Source organism: Melanotaenia boesemani, chromosome 13, assembly GCF_017639745.1.
Source record: "Melanotaenia boesemani isolate fMelBoe1 chromosome 13, fMelBoe1.pri, whole genome shotgun sequence".
Classification (NCBI taxonomy): domain Eukaryota; kingdom Metazoa; phylum Chordata; class Actinopteri; order Atheriniformes; family Melanotaeniidae; genus Melanotaenia; species Melanotaenia boesemani.
Window position 1 is genome coordinate 581602 of NC_055694.1, and position 19864 is coordinate 601465.

General features: G+C 47.6%; 2 protein-coding genes across 4 annotated transcripts; one reads left to right on the forward strand and one right to left on the reverse strand.

The window, feature by feature from the left end:
- Window positions 1-10: 10 nt before the first annotated feature.
- On the reverse strand, window positions 11-12146 carry cxxc1a (CXXC finger protein 1a). Its single transcript, XM_042002877.1, has 14 exons — window positions 11939-12146; window positions 7507-7673; window positions 7325-7425; window positions 4251-4399; window positions 3922-4077; window positions 3581-3757; window positions 3403-3507; window positions 3115-3332; window positions 2775-2982; window positions 2585-2695; window positions 1414-1463; window positions 1022-1118; window positions 785-937; window positions 11-702 (listed from the first exon to the last, which is right to left on the reverse strand). Exons 1-14 carry the CDS (start codon window positions 12113-12115, stop codon window positions 556-558), a joined length of 2016 nt encoding a protein of 671 aa, XP_041858811.1. The 5' UTR covers window positions 12116-12146; the 3' UTR covers window positions 11-555.
- A 906-nt stretch (window positions 12147-13052) lies between these two features.
- Window positions 13053-19817, forward strand: zgc:113363 (uncharacterized protein LOC791449 homolog). 3 transcript variants are annotated; one of them, XR_006012376.1, is made up of 6 exons: window positions 13053-13428; window positions 14343-14443; window positions 14705-14800; window positions 14883-15047; window positions 18042-18938; window positions 19074-19817. XR_006012376.1 is itself a non-coding variant. In XM_042002896.1 (5 exons), the coding sequence occupies exons 2-5, from the start codon at window positions 14344-14346 to the stop codon at window positions 18299-18301; spliced, it is 621 nt and encodes a 206-aa protein (XP_041858830.1). In that variant the 5' UTR covers window positions 13053-13428; window position 14343; the 3' UTR covers window positions 18302-19817. The 3 variants fall into 3 exon arrangements, 2 of the variants coding, with proteins under 2 accessions (XP_041858830.1, XP_041858831.1); XM_042002896.1 differs by having other exon boundaries at window positions 18042-19817; XM_042002897.1 differs by lacking the exon at window positions 13053-13428 and adding an exon at window positions 13870-14181 and having other exon boundaries at window positions 18042-19817.
- The last annotated feature ends 47 nt before the right edge of the window (window positions 19818-19864 follow it).

Genomic DNA, 19864 nt, shown 5'->3' on the forward strand with positions numbered 1-19864 from the left:
TAGGCAAACAGGAATTTGATCAGTTTTAATCAAACTTCAGTAAAAACGTCACAACATCAACAACATCATCAACAACAACAACAACAACAACAACACTTCCTACTTCGTTGCTCCGAGGTCGTAGTGTTTTATCATCCAGGCTCAGGGCCTGTTTCCATGGCAACAGTAAGGTCATTGACTGGACAGGGGGTTGTGGGTAGTCTGGCCTCAGACCAGCAGCTGACTCTAGATCAAACCACCAAACAATCAGAACCTGAAACTGGACCTCCTGAACGTCTGAAAAACCTGATCCTGAGTCCGAACCAGAACCAGAACCGGAGATCATCTCAGTGATCACAGGAAATAATTTGGTTCTGAAGTTCTGAATTATTTGGATCAGAAACAGACAGGTCCAGGTCTAACCGGGTTCAGGTCTAAACAGGTTCAGGTCTAACCAGGCAGTTTCAGTGGTTTTGGTTCTGTGGTGACCGACTGTCTCTGCTGCGGCTCTATTTACAAACTACATCTACAGGAGTCCTAGAGAGTCCTTCTACCTGGGTGTCCGTCTCCACCGGTCTACCTGTCCTTGGTGGACCGCAGGTCTGTGGTGATCGGGTCGTGCTGGATGGTCTGGTGCAGCATTAGAGCCAACAACCCGGCCCGATTGGTCATGGCAGTCCTGAGATTCCTCTCCTGCTCGAACAGCTCGTCCAACTTGTACCACTGATGGACAAACAGATGGACAGGTGGTGAGTGTCTGTGTCCTCTGTGTGCGGTGTGAATAAAGCTGGGTTGAAGGGGTTACCACGCGGACTCTCTCCAGGTCCACCTCGGCCCGCCGCAGCTTCTCCCAGCAGTAATGTTTGTTGCATTTCCTCTTGGAGATGCGGCAGAATTCTCCGGTCGGCTCGAACACGTCTTTCACCAGAGGACATCCACACACCTCGTCTGCCGGGATCTGAAACACAACGGAGGGCAGGTCCTGAGACCAGCCCCAGAACGACGGCGTCCCCTTTCAGATGTAAAACCGGAGGAGACGTACCTTCGGATCTCTGGAATGTTCTGGACACAAAACCTGCAGCCGCTTACAGTAGGTCTTACTCTGAGGGTTGTAGACGTCACAGAACAACCTGGTGGCCCTGAGACAGGGACAGGAAGGAGACAGGAGGCATGAGACAGGAAGGAGACAGGAGACAGGGGAGAGGAAGTAGACAGGAGACAAGGACAGGAAGGATACATGACACAGGAAGGAGACCTGAGACAGGGACAGGCAGGAGACATGAGACAGGATGGAGACAGGAGACAAGGACAGGAAGGAGACATGAGACAGGAAGGAGCCCTGAGACAGGGACAGGACGGAGACATTAGACAGGAAGGAGACAAGAGACATGAGACAGGGACAGGAAGGAGACAGAGACAGGCAGAAGGTCTTACCCCTCTATTCTTGTTGGATACATGGAACCAAATGAAGTCTGACTCTCGTACTGTTGGACAGAGACAGAGTTCTGATTAGTCCAGTTCTGCTAAAGGCACGTTACAGGATCAGGACCACATCCTTGACGATAACAAAAAGCCGGTCGTACAAGAGTTTCAGGTTCTTCCCGCTCCATATGACAAATCTCACGTAGTCACACGGGACTTCATGTGGAAGAAGCCATAGAGACGGCGGGGATGTGGGCTAGCTTGGCTCATAAGGGGGAGATTGGGACAAAAATCGGCCAGTTATCCTGTAGCGGCTGAATCCTGGCCTGATTCTAGCTCGGGTCTGGCTGGGTTCTGGCTAGATTATGGCCTAATTCTGGCTGGGTTCTGGCTAGATTATGGCCTGATTCTGGTTGGGTTCTTGCTGGATTATGGCCAGATTCTGGCTGGATTATGGCCTGATTCTGGCTGGAGTATGGCCTGATTCTGGCTGGGTTCTGGCTAGATTATGGCCTGATTCTGGTTGGGTTCTTGCTGGATTATGGCCAGATTCTGGCTGGATTATGGCCTGATTCTGGCTGGAGTATGGCCTGATTCTGGCTGGAGTATGGCCTGATTCTGGCTGGGTTCTGGCTAGATTATGGTCAGATTCTGGCTGCGTTCTTTCTGGATTATGACCAGATTCTGAATGGATTATGGCTGGTGTATGGCCTGATTCTGGCTGGATTATGGCCAGATTCTGGCTAATTATGGTCGGATTCTGGCTGGAGTACGGCCTGATTCTGACTGGGTTTTCTTTCAGGATTATGGCCAGATTCTGGCCTGATTCTGGCTGGTGTATGGCCTGATTCTGGTTGGGTTCTGGCTGGATTATGGCCTGATTCTGGCTGGGTTCTGACTGGTCCTTAGAACCGGCCCGATTGTGACTCTGACTCAGATACTAGATTTATATATATGTTGGAACATGTTTCAATAAATCAGCAGTTTCCTGTTTTCATGGAAATATAAGAAACAAGTCTGGATCAGAACTGTACTTCTAGTTGTCTGGGATCTGTTTAAGTTTTTAAAACCTTGGAACCAGAAAACATCTGGACGTTAATTTCAGTGAATCGGGTTATTACCTTCTGTTGCATCACATTGTTCGGTTTGTTTCTACAGAATTTTCCGTCTTTGTGAAACCGACCTTAGCGTAGCACCTCTCCATGTGTCGCAGCGCCACCTTGGGGTTGACGGGGTGACTGCAGGAAACACAGAAGATCTGGAGGTCGGTGTCGTCGCCGTCACCCTCAGTCACCTGCAGACGGACATATGGGTCAGAGACTAGCTAACATCTGAACCCAGGTAAAAGTGGACAGTCTGACAGCGTCACCAACCTCCTCGTGTTCTTGGACCTGTTGCAGCTTGGCGTTGGCGATGATGCCCTCTAGCTCATGGAAACGTTTCTCCATCAGCGTGAGGCGGAGCCTGGCGGCCTGCTGCTCCTTTCTGATTCGCTCCAGCTGCCTCCGACCCATCTCCTCGGCAATGCAGGGACTCTGTTGCCACTGCTGGATCCTCTGAGGGAGGATCTCGTAGATCCGACTGAGGGACGGAAACAGAACCAGTTTAAACCCGACCTATGCCTGACGGACGCCATCGCGTCAGAATCACACCGGACTGAAACAGAACCGGTTTAAACCTGACTCATCAGCGCTGCGTCGGCATCGAACTCACTTGGCGGCGAGTTTCATGCCACAGTCCTCGGAGCAGTACTTGGAGTTGTTCCTCGCCGGTTGGATGCAGCTCGGTCCCAGACACTGTCTTGTAGCCCCGCCCACTTCTTTAGGTCCGCCCTCTCCTGCTCGTTCGCTGTGCCGTACACGCTCTCTGTGGCGCTGCTTGACTTTGTGGCGCCGCGGCTTCGCCTCCTCCTTCGGAGCAGACACGGACTTCTGCAGGAGGACAATCATATTAGTGACATCATCTGTGACATCTTCAAACATGTCATCTACCTGTCATCACCTTCTTCTCCGGTTTCTTTTCTCGTCTCTTCACGTGTTTCACCTTCACAGCCTTCTTCCTCAGAGAGTCAGACTGAGCATCCTCCTCTTCCTCGCTGTGCCACACCTGCAACAGGAAGTTGTATCACCATACAGGAAGTGCCTGCGCAGTGTCTGATTGGTCAGAAATTCTCACTCACCAGGTCTCTGTATCCGGCAGCTTTGTACTGCTCATAAAGCTCCAGCTCACTCTCACTGAACCCTTCTTCCTCCTCTTCTTCCTCATCCTCCTCTGTATGATGCCCTGCCCCTCTCCTCAACAGGCCACGCCCCCTGCTGCTGCAACTAATCTCCTCATCTCTGACTCGAAGCATCTTCTGTTCAGACACAGCATGTGATGACAACAGCTGTTAGCGGCTCTGTAGGCTTCGCTACCCTGTTACCATAGCAACAGGTGACACTTGGCGTATGATTGGCTGACTAGACTGGGCGTGTTTAAATTACACTGGATGATGCGCTGGAGCTGAACTGGATCACGTACCCGAGCTCGGACCTCACACTGACGGAGCCGACACTTCTGCCGGATTTTGTTTGGACCTCCAAACTTCTTCATGTCTTTGCAGAAGTCGCACTGAGCGCAGTCCTCTGTCCTCAGACAGGCGTCACACTCGCCGCACATCCGGGCTGAACGCTTGATCTGCAAAAACACACACAGATGAAGACTCAAAGATGAAGGTCAACGTTTCACCTGCCGGCTGATCTGACAGCAGATCAAACAGTGAAGATGGAAGCAGCTGAAGCTCCAGCCTGATTGCCCCGCCTCTGCTCATCGTATTACCCGAGAACCCCACCTCCTGCAACCTCAGTTACCTGAGAGCCCCGCCTTCTGTCAATCTTGGACTGCGGGGTGGAGCTTCTGTCGCCATCACTTTTATCAGCTCTGTCAGGCTCCGCCTCTTTGTCGTCCCTCTCTTTAGTCTTCTTCTGTCGGTATTTAATCTCTAGGGATGGTTCTCTGTCTAAAAATGATACAACACACAGCTGAGAGCTAACAGCTAACATACAGCTGAGAGCTAACAGCTAACATACGCCTGCAAACTAATCATTAACACGACTGAGAGCTACCTGCAAACACACAGCTGAGGGCTACCCGCTAACATACAGCTGAGAGCTAACCGCTAACACATGACTGAGAGCTAACCACATACAGCTGAGAGCTACCCGCTAACATACAGCTGAGAGCTAACAGCTAACATACAGCTGAGAGCTACCCGCTAACATACAGCTGAGAGCTAACCGCTAACACATGACTGAGAGCTAACCACATACAGCTGAGAGCTACCCGCTAACATACAGCTGAGAGCTAACAGCTAACATACAGCTGAGAGCTACCCGCTAACATACAGCTGAGAGCTAACCGCTAACACATGACTGAGAGCTAACCACATACAGCTGAGAGCTACCTGCTAACATACAGCTGAGAGCTAACCGCTGACACATGACTGAGAGCTAACCACATACAACTGAGAGCTACCTGCTAACACACAGCTGAGAGCTACCCGCTAACATACAGCTGAGAGCTACCCGCTAACATACAGCTGAGAGCTAACAGCTAACATACAGCTGAGAGCTACCCGCTAACATACAGCTGAGAGCTAACCGCTAACACATGACTGAGAGCTAACCACATACAGCTGAGAGCTACCCGCTAACACACAGCTGAGAGCTACCCGCTAATATACAGCTGAGAGCTACCCGCTAACATACAGCTGAGAGCTAACAGCTAACATACAGCTGAGAGCTAACCGCTGACATACAGCTGAGAGCTACCTGCTAACATACAGCTGAGAGCTAACCGCTAACTTACAGCTGAGAGCTACCCGCTAACATACAGCTGAGAGCTAACCGCTAACTTACAGCTGAGAGCTAACCGCTAACATACAGCTGAGAGCTAACCGCTCACATACAGCTGAGAGCTAACCGCTAACATACAGCTGAGAGCTAACCGCTAACATACAGCTAAGAGCTACCCGCTAACATACAGCTGAGAGCTAACCGCTCACATACAGCTGAGAGCTACCCGCTAACATACAGCTGAGAGCTACCCGCTAACATACAGCTGAGAGCTACCCACTAACACACAGCTGAGAGCTACCCGCTGACATACAGTTGAGAGCTAACCGCTAACACATGACTGAGAGCTAACCATATACAACTGAGAGCTACCCGCTAACACACAGCTGAGAGCTACCCGCTAACATACAGCTGAGAGCTACCCGCTAACATACAGCTGAGAGCTACCAGCTAACATACAGCTGAGAGCTACCCGCTAACATACAGCTGAGAGCTAACCGCTAACACATGACTGAGAGCTAACCACATACAGCTGAGAGCTACCCGCTAACACACAGCTGAGAGCTACCCGCTAACATACAGCTGAGAGCTAACCGCTGACATACAGCTGAGAGCTACCCGCTAACATACAGCTGAGAGCTAACCGCTAACATACAGCTGAGAGCTACCCGCTGACATACAGCTGAGAGCTAACCGCTCACATACAGCTGAGAGCTACCCGCTGACATACAGCTGAGAGCTAACCGCTAACACATGACTGAGAGCTAACCACATACAGCTGAGAGCTACCCGCTAACACACAGCTGAGAGCTACCCGCTAACATACAGCTGAGAGCTAACCGCTAACACATGACTGAGAGCTAACCACATACAACTGAGAGCTACCCGCTAACACACAGCTGAGAGCTAACCGCTAACATACAGCTGAGAGCTACCCGCTAACATACAGCTGAGAGCTAACAGCTAACATACAGCTGAGAGCTACCCGCTAACATACAGCTGAGAGCTAACCGCTAACACATGACTGAGAGCTAACCACATACAGCTGAGAGCTACCCGCTAACACACAGCTGAGAGCTACCTGCTAACACACAGCTGAGAGCTACCCGCTAACATACAGCTGAGAGCTAACAGCTAACATACAGCTGAGAGCTAACCGCTGACATACAGCTGAGAGCTACCCGCTAACATACAGCTGAGAGCTAACCGCTAACTTACAGCTGAGAGCTACCCACTAACATACAGCTGAGAGCTAACCGCTAACATACAGCTGAGAGCTAACCGCTAACATACAGCTGAGAGCTACCCGCTAACATACAGCTGAGAGCTAACCGCTAACATACAGCTGAGAGCTAACCGCTAACATACAGCTGAGAGCTACCCGCTAACATACAGCTGAGAGCTAACCGCTCACATACAGCTGAGAGCTAACCGCTGACATACAGCTGAGAGCTACCCGCTAACATACAGCTGAGAGCTACCCGCTAACATACAGCTGAGAGCTAACCGCTGACATAAAGCTGAGAGCTACCCGCTAACATACTGCTGAGAGCTAACCGCTGACATACAGCTGAGAGCTACCCGCTAACACACAGCTGAGAGCTACCCGCTAACTTACAGCTGAGAGCTACCCGCTAACATACAGCTGAGAGTTAACCGCTAACATACAGCTGAGAGCTAACCGCTAACATACAGCTGAGAGCTACCCGCTAACATACAGCTGAGAGCTAACCGCTAACATACAGCTGAGAGCTAACCGCTAACATACAGCTGAGAGCTAACTGCTAACTTACAACTGAGAGCTAACCGCTAACATACAGCTCAGAGCTAACCGCTAACACACAGCTGAGAGTTAACCGCTAACATACAGCTGAGAGCTAACCGCTAACAGCTGCCATGACATAATTTAAAACTAATAGCAGCAACAACATGGTGAAGGGCTAATGCAAAGCTAAGCGCTAAGCTACAGCTAACACGTGTCTTACAGCTGATTGTAAAAGTTACTTTTTGCCAGCAGGGGGCAGAACATCAGTGTGTTGGAGACAGGCGGACATTTTGCTGCGTGAGCAGGGACACTGTGGGACGCTGACCTCTGCAGGACGGACAGTACCACACTCTGATGGCTTTGGCTGCTTTCTCTGAAATGCCGATACAGTTGCCGTGGAACCACTCGGTGCAGCTGTCGCAGCCTCTGTGGAACAGAAACAGGTTCCACTTCAGCAACTGCTTTTATTTCTGCTTCATCAGCTGTTCAAAGAAGAAAGATTCTTACATCATGAAACAGTTGATGTCTGGTTTCCTGCAGGTACAGTAAACTGGAGCACTGGGGGTTTCCATGGAAACATCTCCTCTTCCTCCACCTTCTTCTTCACCTCCCTCCACTCCTTCGCCCTCCTCTTCCTCCTCCAGGCCATGCTTGGCTCGTGAAGCTTCCTCAGACTAAGTAAAAAGCAAGCAAACAAACCATAAACACAGGATTTAAAATCAAAGGTCATTTTTAACTCAAGAGGAGCTGAACGTTGTCAGTGTGAAAATCATCCGTCTTTTTTAGGGCTGTCAAATTATTAAAATTTTTATTCAGATTAATCACAGCTTACAAATTAATCACAATTAATCACCTGAAATCTGTCTGTTTTACTGCATCGTATCACCAGAACGAGCCGATGCTACAAATATTTACCGTTAACTGACCTTCTCTTGGGTAAACATCAGATCTCCTAGGGTCAGTAAATGCAGCATGTAATGTACTTCTACATGTTGTTCTAAACCATCTCCACCGTGTTCTAGATCAAAATGCAGATTTCATACATCATAATCTCACCAACCGTCTCCATGGTGATAATTTCTGTCCTAAAACCAGCAGTTCTCTCTACACTCTCTATTCTACAGTCATTTAGCAAACACTTTTATCCAAAGCGACTTACATTTGAGAGGAAGAACAAGACAAGCTTGAATTCAAACAAGCAGGACGTCATAATTAAGTGATAGTCAGACCGCTTTGAGACCAGTTGGACCAGGTGTGTCATGTAGTGCTAGAGGCAGTGCATATAATTTTTTTTTTTTTAAAGTCATTTTGTTTAAATACGAGATCATGATTTCATCAAACATCATCTTGGACATAAGTGCAGCAGCTTCTTCAGTACCTGGCTGATCCAAAGATCTGGACAAATCTTTCTACCTCATTCTGAGTAGAAGAGTTAAGCTAAGTGTGGAAATGCTCCTTAAACAACTGAGTCTTTAACTTGCTTTTATAAGTGGATAAGGACTCTGCGGATCGGACGGAGTTTGGTAGATGGTTCCACCACCGGGGAACAACAGAGGAGAAGAGTCTAGCTACTGATGTGGCGCCACCTTGTGGTGGGAGCACTAGGCGTCTTTCACTGGCAGAGCGTAACTGTGGAGAGGGAGTGTAGCTCTGGAATAAGGAGTGGAGGTAGACCGGAGCCGTTTGGGTTATTGTTTTGTAAGCCAGAAGCAGAGCTTTGAATCTGATGCGCTGCAACTGGAAGCCAGTGGAGAGCGATTAGCAGCGGAGTGACATGAGCTCTTTTGGGCTGGTTGAAGACCAGACGTGCTGCTGCGTTCTGGATCATCTGCAGAGGTTTAACTGAGCATGCAGGCAGGCCAGCCAGTAAGGAGTTGCAGTAGTCAATGCGTGAAATGACCAGAGCCTGGACCAGGAGCTGGACCGTGTGTTCAGTCATGTAGGGTCTGATCCTCCTGATGTTGAAGAGAGCAAATCGGCAAGATCGAGCGACCGAGGCAACATGGTCCTTAAAGGTCAGCTGGTTGTCTACCATGACACCAAGATTCCTGGTAGAAGACGTGGGCACTAGTGTGATGGAGTCAAGCTGCACGCTTATCTGTGGCGGTAAGGAAGGATTGGCTGGAAAGACAATAAGCTCGGTCTTGGACAGATTTAGCTGAAGGTGGTGATCCTTCATCCATGCGGAGATATCAGCAACATGCTGATATTCACATTGAGACGTTGTGTCGTCAGGTGGGAAAGAGAGGAAAAGCTGAGTGTCATCTGCATAGCAGTGGTAGGAGAAACCATGAGAGCTAATGATGCACCGAGTGAGGAGGTGTATAGTGAAAAGAGAAGAGGGCCAAGCACCGAGCCCTGAGGCACCCCTGTTGTCAGCCCATGTGATCTGGACACGCCCCCTCACCAAGATACTTTGAAGGATCTTCCTGTGAGGTAGGACATAAACCACGAGAGGACAGATCCTGAGATGCCAAGCTCCAAGAGTTTGGAGAACAGTATATGATGGTGGACCGTGTCAAAGGCAGCAGACAGGTCCAGCAGTATAAGGACTGAGGATTGACCGGTGGATCTGGCAACCCGTAGGGAATCAGTAACTGACAGGAGAGCAGTTTCAGTAGAGTGACCTTGCCTATAGCCAGACTGATATGGATCTAACAGGTTGTTGTCTTGGAGGAACTGTGAGACCTGACTGAAGACGGCACGTTCTAGTAATTTAGACATGAATGGAAGCAGTGAGACCGGCCGGTAGTTTCAACCTGGGCTGGGTTGAGTGTGGGTTTCTTCAGCAGCGGGGGAACCCGAGCTTGCTTGAAGGCAGAGGGAAAGACACCGGATTTAAGAGAGGAGGTAATAATATGGTTACTGCAGGTTTGATTGTAGGTAAAATGCTCTGCAGGATGTCAGAGGGAACAGGATCAAGAGGACAGGTTGTGGGTTTTGAGTTGACTAGAAGTTTAGAGACTTGGTCCTCATTTAGAGAGCAGAAGGAGCAGAGTGAGGCACCAGTAGCTGGTTTGGTAAGGCTGAGTTGGTCCGGCTCAGTGAATTGGTTACTGATGGTAGCGACCTTTTCAGTGAAGTAGGAAGCAAACATTTCTGCAGTCAGCACAGTGGGAGGCTGAGCAGGTGGTGGAGATAGAAGAGAGTAGTTAGTTAGTTAGAAGTTAAACAACCGACATTGATGAAGAAACTGATAAAACTGATGATCTGAATGAAAACAGCTTTTTTCTTTTTATCATTGAAGTGTGTTTGTGCAGCAGTGATAAAAGTCCTACAGCAGCTTCACCCAAAGCAAACACCTGCTGATAAAACACATCATTGGCTGCTTGTTTTAATGGTTTTTATTCACTTTTTTACATTACATGACCACTTTAGTTGTAATAATCAGTTCAATGTTTCATCAAATCTAGACCTAAAAAAGGTCTCATATGTGCCCCCCTTTTCCTGGTCAGGGCTCCTGGCCCCCCATCAGAACTTTTCTAGACCCGCCCCTGCACAGCTGAAGTATAAACCCTGTCTACCACCAGCAGCTACCATGTTAGAGAAGGTCCTGCTAACAACAAGACTTTGGGGTAAATATGTGACGGTGTGAACCATGAACAGCTAGTTTCCTCCTTCTCAGCTGATCCATAAACACAACGAGAGAAAAGCCGATCAGCTGATCACCGACAGCCGCCATGATTCACGGAGCAACATGAGAGGAGGAGGAAGCAGCTGCTGCACAAACAGAGAGACCAGAGATCCTCTAGAGCGGCCATGTTGCTGCAGGACGCAGGATGAGTTCAAATAAAAACAGGAAAAGTTCAGGTGTGGCTGATCTTCTCCGTCTCTCCTCGTCCACATGACGGATGTGTGGCGCTCGTCACGCCGCCCCAAAATATTAACCTGATTAATTACATAAACTAGTTTCCGCTGTTAACGCGTTGCTTCTGACAGCCTTATCTTTTTTTCCTTCCCTCCCACCACGCCCTGTGGGACACATCCCTAGCAGACCAGAGGACAGCGAGCCCCAAATCCAGCCCCCCCTTCCACCTCACCCAGATCGGGCAGACTGGACCCCCCCCAGGGTCAGCAGCCACCCCGTCAGCATCCCGGGGCAACCACCTCCCTCTGCCCACCCCTGGTGGCGCCCAGGAAACAGGGGTGTGAGAGAACCCCTTCCCCGGTCATGTGTGTGTGTTGTTTGTGATTAAAACTGAGGGGCAGTAACCACGATGTAACCATGATGTCTGAGTGTAATTAGAACCTAGAGGGAAGTTTCTACAGGGTGCAGAGGAGGCCACTTAGCCACAGGGGGCGGAGCTTTCCCCCAGAACAGGTGAGGTTTGCACCACCTGGTAAGATGTGAAGCAGTTCGGTAAAACTGTATCTTGTCTTAGCAGATGAGGACCCAGCCTCCATCGGACCAGGTACTGGATCTGACTCCTGAAGACTCTGCAGACCATAACCTGGAGCTTCTCGATCCATCAGACCAGGTCCACATTGAAACCAGAACACTCCATATGAACCCTGAAAACTAGAGGGCCTTCTTTATCAGGACCACGGTTCTTCTGTGGACCACATCAGAGCAAAAACCACACTCACGGATGTGGACCTTATAGACCGGATCTTAAACCCTGACATGGAGCCTCCGGGTCCCCTATACGCTTCCCTTCTTTCAGAAAGGTTTCAGGACCAGAACCACTTCAGTTAGACCCGCGAACCCGAACCGTTTCTGAGACAGCCCTAAATTTTCTCCCCACGGGTGGACCCTGGCGGTCTCTGCGCCCCCTCTTCTGCTAGTCCGGTCCGGTTTGTCCCCGTACCGTTAAACCAGACTCCGGCCGTTAAGACCCGGTTCGGTTTTACATTGGTTTCTACGGCGGAACGGATCCGGTCCGGACTCTACGGCGAATCCGTCCCTCGGTGCAACAAGAGTCACGAGCGGCGGACTCACCATGAAGAAGTAGAACCGAACTTCCGGCCGAACTGCGGTTCTGTTCGGTTCTTTACCAAAACATGCAGGAACCTCTTTGTTTTCGCTCCATCTTCGTCCTTCTTCTTCTACGGATTTGATGACGGAACATGATGCAGCATGTCGCCCCCTGCTGGCCGGAAGTATACAACGATTCATTTCAATTTAAAAAACCTTATTTATTCCCAAGGAGCAGTTTGAGGAACGAGGTCTAGTTTCTACGGAAGGCGAACAGGGCCATAATTAAATACATAAATTCCATTCAGTCATTGAATTCTACACCTTTCTTAGTCCAATGAGAGTCGCAGGAGGAGCTGGAACCTATCCCAGCACTTAACAGGTGAGAGGCAGGTACACCTGTACAGGTACACCTGGACACCTGGACAGGTCGCCAGTCCATCACAGTAATACAATATTGAATAATTAATTAAATATTTGATTAATTTAGTTGAATTGAAACTAAATACATTAAATAAATAAATACATTTTTCGAAAACTACTTTAATGTGTCGTTTATTAACTAATATGAGAAATAAACATATGAATTGAACATATATAACAACTTAAACATGTCAGTCATTAATAAAAATTGGAAATAAATTAATAGATTATTTAATTAATCATTTGTGAAATTAGTTTTTAAGCTAATTGATAAATAATTAATTGAAATAATTGTAAAATACACATAATTATTTCACTATTAAATAACGTCATGCTCAAGCTGCATCATGAAATTAAGTAAACTGTCACTGCAGCTCGTCAACAGATCGGGACGTCTGATTGGTTCACTGCCTCACCTGCGAATCATCCCAGATAAAATATCCTGGTGGAGTCAGTAGAAATGCTGCGACTCATGAGGCGGCAGGTTTGACCTGCTAGTTACTAGCTAAAGAAAAACCGAGCAGAAGGAGCAGAACATGATTCCAGGAGTCGATTTAACTCCGGCCTTGCTCAGCATCAGCCCCGAAAACCAGGCAGGTAAACACTGAATTAACCATTAACTGTGTGTTTGTGCTTCATGACGGCATGTTTTCCCTCCACAGCTCATCGATCAGCTCATCGATCAGCTCATCGATCAGCTCATCGATCAGGTCTGACTGCGTCCAGCAGGGGGCAGCACTGACGCATCCACGTCTGCTGGAGAATCTGGAAAATTCAAAGAGAAAAATACTTTCTGTGCAAAAGGAAACTAAACTTCTGAGGATAAAACCAGAGAAGAAGAAAAGACTGAATTTTGGCCCCTGATGAGTTTTCTCTGAAACTTGATTCTTGATTTTATGATTTTACAGAAATCTTTTTTCAGCTTCTTTAAAAACTTTGTGGTCTCATTATGATGTCAGCTGTGATGTCAGAACTTGAGCAGCTGACTGATGTGTGATGACATCAGCTGTTTGAGCAGTGTGTGTGTGTGCAGCAGGCAGCGGTCGCACACACGCGCAGCCGCTGCCGACAGAAAGACACCGAAGCTGCAGGTGAGAAAACTTTCTCTCTTTTCTGTTTGTTTTCATAAAGTTTCTCATTTCAAAATTTTTTTTCTGTTTTCTTTAACAAAGTTTTTTCAGGAAAGTTTCAAAGTTCTAGAAAATTCCAGCTTCAGAAACAGCTGATGAAGTTTTTCTGATTTAAACATAAAAACAAGAACCAGGACCAGAAGAAGGACCAGGACCGGGACCAGGACCAGCAGCAGGACCAGAAGCAGTACCAGAACCAGGACCAGAAGAAGGACCAGGACCGGGACCAGGACCAGCAGCAGGACCAGAAGCAGTACCAGAACCAGGACCAGAAGAAGGACCAGGACCGGGACCAGAAGCAGGACCAGGACAAGCAGCAGGACCAGGACCTGAACCAGAACCAGAAGCAGGACAAGGACCGGAACCAGGACCAGGACCAGAAGCAGGACCAGGACCAGCAGCAGGACCAGAAGCTGTACCAGAACCAGGACCAGCAGCAGGACCAGGACCGGAACCAGGACAAGCAGCAGGACCAGTACCAAGACCAGAAGCAGGACCAGAAGCAGGACCAGGACTGGGACCAGAAGAAGGACAAGGACAAGCAGCAGGACCAGGACAAAGACCTGAACCAGGACCAGAAGCAGGACCAGGACCAGGAAAGAAAGTGGGCCAGCTTCATGTGATGTGTGCTGATCAGCTGATTAATAAAGTGATGTCATGATTCAGGGAACTAAAGGACTGGCTGCTTCTGATGAACCTTTAAAAAACAAGCAGGTAGAAATATTTCAGGTTCTGATCCTGGTTCTGATCCTGGTTCTGACCAGAGAAGCTCAGGTTTAAATCATCAGAAGAGGAACTGATTGGACAGTTTCTCTTCGTTTCTTCTTCTTCTGTCATAAAATCGGCTGCTTCAGAACTCTCTTTTCATTCCACAGGATGGATGTGACGTCACACCACTGTGTCGCTGACAACAGCCAATCAGAATGCATCTCAGAGCACCCAAAAGCCAATGGGAAGCTCCCACATTGCGGCACAGGTAAGAGAATAAACAACACAAAAGGAATCAACTTTATTAAAAAGCATGTTTAAAGACAACATGTTGACCAAGATGCTGCACAACAAAGGACAGATGAGCGCAGTAACCATGGTAACAAAGAGACAACGTGAGATGAGACAAAGAAAACAGACAAGTGAAAGTCCAGAGAGACGAGAAGGAAAAAGTCTCAACTTCCTGTCACGTCTTAGACTCTGAAAGTCGTCCATGTTTTCCAAAATACATGTTATTTTCTTCTTGCAGGTGAGGCTCCGCCCCCTCTCTCTGATAGGTTGGACTCATTGATGGACAGCTCCTCCTCTTCCAATGACATCTTTCAACTTCTCCAGCAACAGAAACGTGGGGAACTCCACCAATCGGAACATGATGTGTCAGATCTCACTTATGAAGTCATTTGTGATGTCATATTTCTGTCTCCCAGGTGAGGACTGTTCTGCTCCCATCTGCAGTCCTCCTCCTCCTTCTTGCCCCTCCCCCTGTAACGGACGTCATCATCAGAGGACCAAACAGAAGTGTTTATCCTCCCCTAAAAGCCACGCCTCCTTTAGGACGGATGCAGCACAAATTAAGGAAGTAGCTGGAGATGGTGAGTCGTCTGGTAATGCAGCGATGTTAAAAGGCCTCAAACTTGTTCGAAACTCCACCACAGCGAAGGCCTTTGTTCTGGAGGCGAGAACAAGAACAAAGTTAATTTTGGCTCAGCTGGTTCATATTTAATGCTAGTCTAGTTGTCTGCCAGAGGAGATGGTGTCCCTGCAGCCTGGGCGTCTTCTCCACCTCCGTCAACTGTTCCCTCGAACTGTCCGCTGCACCCCACGCGTGCCCGCATTAACCCCGCCCCCTTAGCCCCCGCTGGACGTGTCCTGGAGGCGTCTGTAAGGACATGTGGTGGTTGTAGAGCTCTGTGTGGACTGGTTTCACCAGGTCTTTGAGCTGGTTTAAACATGTCGAAGAGCTCGTACGTACAGCAGCAAGACGCAGTGAGAGTCGGCGGTCAGGAATCGAACCAGTACCAGCTGTACGTGGAACATCCCCTCCACCTCTTTATGGAACTTTTTCAGGTCTTGAAAAAGTTTTGGGATATTTTAAGTGTTATCGGGACTCGTTGAAAATGTTTTAATGGCTCTTTTCATGATTCTGTGGGTCACCATGGCGATGGGGACGGGTGCTGCTTCTATTGCCATGGTTACAGCGAGCATCACGTAAATCCCGATGAGATGTTTCTGAGCACTGTAAAAAGAAACCAGCTGAACCAACTTAATTAACTGTTTCAACTGGTAACAAGTTTGTTCAAGTCGACGGTTTTAAATCAGATTTACTAAATAAATAAAGAATCAAAATCATCCCGACTTCATGGAGCCAAACAGATTCCAGCAGTTGGAGAAAAAATCTGATTTATCCCAAAGAAACTTGATATTTGTGTCATACTGAAAAACTGTTTTCTTTCAGCTTATTTAGTTTCTAAAGCAGAAATACTTCACTGCAGGCAGAAAAACGGAGACATTTATTCATTTCTGCTGCTGGAGTTATTCAAACTCCGGATCTGGATGCTAGTTTTTCTCGCCCTGTTTGAACAGCTTCCACAGGAAGTTCTGCTGGTCCTGAGTCGACCTTTAGACCCAGCAGGGGAACAAAAACAGTCCAGAAAGAAGCAAGAACACCCCCGTCTCACCACTATCAGCTGGACACATCCAGCATGGACGGCTTATCTCTGCAGACCACACGGTGACCCTCCCAGTCCCCCCAGAACCAGATGCTCCACCTCCCACCAACAGACTCACAGAGAAGTCAACACAAACCTGCTTCTCACTTTAAACATCAAACTAAATGTCATTTTTTTATTTTTTATTTTATTTTAATTATCAGTTATTTATAAATTAATGATAATTTCCAGCTGGACTTTGTGAATCTTTACCTGGAACACGAAGAACGTCTTAATCCTGATGTGGAACAGAGAAAATCCAGCAGAGCAAACTTGTCTTGATATGAAGTCGGACCAGTTAGCATGATGTCAGCATGAGGTTAGCATAATGTTAGCATGATTTTAGCATATTGTTAGCATGATGTTAGCATATTATTAGCATGATGTCAGCATGAGGTTAGCATAATGTTAGCATGATTTTAGCATATTGTTAGCATGATGTTAGCATATTATTAGCATAATGTTAGCATGATTTTAGCATATTGTTAGCATGATGTTAGCATATTATTAGCATGATGTCAGCATGAGGTTAGCATAATGTTAGCATGATTTTAGCATATTGTTAGCATGATGTTAGCATATTATTAGCATTATGTCAGCATGAGGTTAGCATAATGTTAGCATGATTTTAGCATATTGTTAGCATGATGTTAGCATATTATTAGCATAATGTTAGCATGATTTTAGCATATTGTTAGCATGATGTTAGCATATTATTAGCATGATGTCACCATGAGGTTAGCATGATGTTAGCATGATTTTAGCATATTATTAGCATAATGTTAGCATGATTTTAGCATATTGTTAGCATGATGTTAGCATATTATTAGCATGATGTCAGCATGAGGTTAGCATAATGTTAGCATGATTTTAGCATATTGTTAGCATGATGTTAGCATATTATTAGCATAATGTTAGCATGATTTTAGCATATTGTTAGCATGATGTTAGCATATTATTAGCATGATGTCAGCATGAGGTTAGCATGATGTTAGCAGGATTCTGTCTTCTGTCAGAGGAAATAATCAGTTCCTGACTGAGAACAACAGCTAGCTCTAAATGGAAAAAAGTTAAAGTTGGAAAGAAAAAAATTATTTGGAACAAAAGCAAACTTCACTTCCAAACAGAAAACATGAAATTAGTTTATCAGCGAGCCGAAGGAACGGAGACGTGATGTATGAAGAGTTGGAAGAAGCTTAAACTGAAGCGTGGAGATACTCCAAAAAACCCAGTAAAGCCCCGTTTCCACCGACAGGGGCGGGGCGCGTTGCTTCCACACATGAAAACAGGGAAGGGTGCCCTGAGATCCAACCCGACCCTTCCATTGGGGTACCAGTCTAACCCACCCGACCTGAGAGGGTGGAGCCTGACACGCTGCAATCTGCTGATTGGTGGAGAAAAAAGCCACTTCCTGTGTGACCTGCTATAAAAACAAAGCAGGAACGGCTCCTCGTTCAGAACAACAGATTTTCTTTTTGTTGATTAAATCTCCATTAAAATGGCGTCACGAAGCTCCGCCAAGAAAGAAGAACCCAGACTGGTGGACGACCTCCATCCTCCGTAGTTTCTGACTCGTGTTCTGGTTCTGCTCTAAGGAAGCGCTGCGATGGCGTCGCGCTGCGATGGCGTCGCGCTGCGATGGCGTCGCGCTGCTACATAGCTGAGGCAGCTATCGCTGATGCTCCGCCTCTCAGGTAAGGTTAGGCTTGCTGTGGAAACGCAGTGAGGTTACAGACCACATCCAGACCCGTCGCTGGAAACGAGGCTTTACTGGTTTTAATTCATTTCAGTGTTTTCATTCTTTTGTTTTTTTGGTGATTTCCTGTTCGGTGTGGGACCGCCCACTTCGGGAATAACTGGCTGCTTGTGTCTCTGCAGACTGCTGTGTTCACTGCCTGCTGGCCTGCCTGTTCTGCGAGACGCTGTCCATGTGTTCGGCTGTCGGCGAGTGTCTGGCGTGCGGAGTGGGCGGAGCCGGATGCTGCGATGTTGCGGTCAGCTGCTGCTGCGTGGAGGCGGCCTGCACGGAGGAGGCGTGTCAGGCCGTGTTGGATTGTGGGATGTTGGAGAACTGTTGCAGCTCCTCCGACTGCCTGGAAGTCTGCCTGGAATGCTGCTCCATCTGCTTCCCGTCGTAGATCAGCCAATCAGAGGAGGACTACACGATGATGTCACAGAGTGACAGAGAACTTTTTCTACTTTTTGCCGGATTCTTCTGGTTCTAGGCCGGTCCTCCGGTTCCACAGAACCTAAACCCTGCAGAAACCCGCAGGTTTCTCCAGAATCAAACCAATTCCATTTGACAGCATTCCCAAACAAGTCTGAGAACTGTTCTGGGACCATCTGGAGGTTTTGGTTCTGGTGTCGTCTGAAAACTGGTCCAGAACGTCGTCCTGAAACAGTCTGAGTGTCTCTGAGATGAGATTAAACTCACAGGTGTGTCCATCCGAGTGTCCTGGTGACTGCGTCTGACAGCTGGAAAACCAGATCAGGACTGGGATCAGTATATCAGGATCAAACCTGTCTGAAGTCTGGCCTAGTCCTGGTTCAGAACTGAACCTTTTGTCTGTTGTCATGACAACTGCATCTCTGCTGGACATCCTGGACTGAAGGAATATAACAACGTCTCAGACCCACAAACTGCAGCCATGTTGCTTCATGCAGGACTTAGACGGGTTCAGAAACTTTATTTATCCCAACGTTGGCATGCAGCCAGACCCCTTCATTAATAAACCGACTCAGACCGCAGTCAGCCCACAACACCAGCAGCAGCCTGTAAGCTTCACCCACTCCTCAGCTCTTTAAAGGCCATTAAATGAAAATAAATTAAAAGTGTTAAATTGATAGAAGTTGCTGTCAGAGTTCAGCACCCTAGAAGTTGAAGGAATCTCTGTATGTTTGTTCTCCCAGAGGGCTTCAGGGAGAATTCCCTCACCAGTTCCAGGTCAGGTTGGATGCTGATGATCCCAACCTTCTGGACTGGGATTTTCTCCCAGAGACAGCTCAGGCCTTCCTGCTGGACTCCAGTAACCCAGAGCAGACCTGAACAGCAACACACAGTCACTTCCTGTCCAGTCTTTAAGCAAATGAGAAGAGGAAGAAATAACGTTCTGCTGTAGTTCTGGACCATCTGAACCCCTTCAGCATGAAACCAACTGGATTTATTCATCATCTTAAAATCAATGATGAATGTGTTTGGTTCGCTAAGTCCTGATCTCTGCAGCATTTCCACAGCAACCGTATCCTGACCTGCTATCAGCTGGATAGCAATATCTCATCAGCTAAGTGACAGTGTGACATCATATCATGATGTCATAGCAGCGCAGCATCTTCCTTGCATTATAACGAAGAAGAAGGCGACCCAGAACGAAAGGAGGAGGATGGTGGACATCCAGCAAGTTTTTTCTTCTCGTCATGTGGCTTTAAACAACCATAAATCCTCCGTATATTTAAACATGCAGCTGTTCCTGCTTTGTTTTTGTTGCTGACACACACAGGAAGTGATGATTCTTTCCACCAATCAGAGGATGGCAGGATGGGACAGTCCTAAGGGGAACCAGGATGTAAAGTTAACATAAATAACATGCATTGATTAATAAAGACCTGCTGAAATCTGCTTATTAAAACAAAGTAAGAATAAAATGTGATGAAGATGAATGTCTGAAGCTGGTCTCAGGATTAAAACAAACAGATCTGTAGTT

Excerpts from the sequence above, each read along its gene's own strand:
- cxxc1a (XM_042002877.1), bottom strand. The coding sequence starts at position 12,115 with ATGAATCGTTGTATACTTCCGGCCAGCAGGGGGCGACATGCTGCATCA. Across the intron at positions 7,674-11,938 it reads TTCGGTTCTACTTCTTCATG|TCTGAGGAAGCTTCACGAGC; the intron begins GTGAGTCCGCCG and ends CTTTTTACTTAG. Across the intron at positions 3,758-3,921 it reads AGTGTGAGGTCCGAGCTCGG|AAGATGCTTCGAGTCAGAGA; the intron begins GTACGTGATCCA and ends GTGTCTGAACAG.
- zgc:113363 (XM_042002896.1), top strand. The coding sequence starts at position 14,344 with ATGGATGTGACGTCACACCACTGTGTCGCTGACAACAGCCAATCAGAA. Across the intron at positions 14,801-14,882 it reads ACTTCTCCAGCAACAGAAAC|GTGAGGACTGTTCTGCTCCC; the intron begins GTGGGGAACTCC and ends TCTGTCTCCCAG. Across the intron at positions 15,048-18,041 it reads TAAGGAAGTAGCTGGAGATG|ACTGCTGTGTTCACTGCCTG; the intron begins GTGAGTCGTCTG and ends GTGTCTCTGCAG.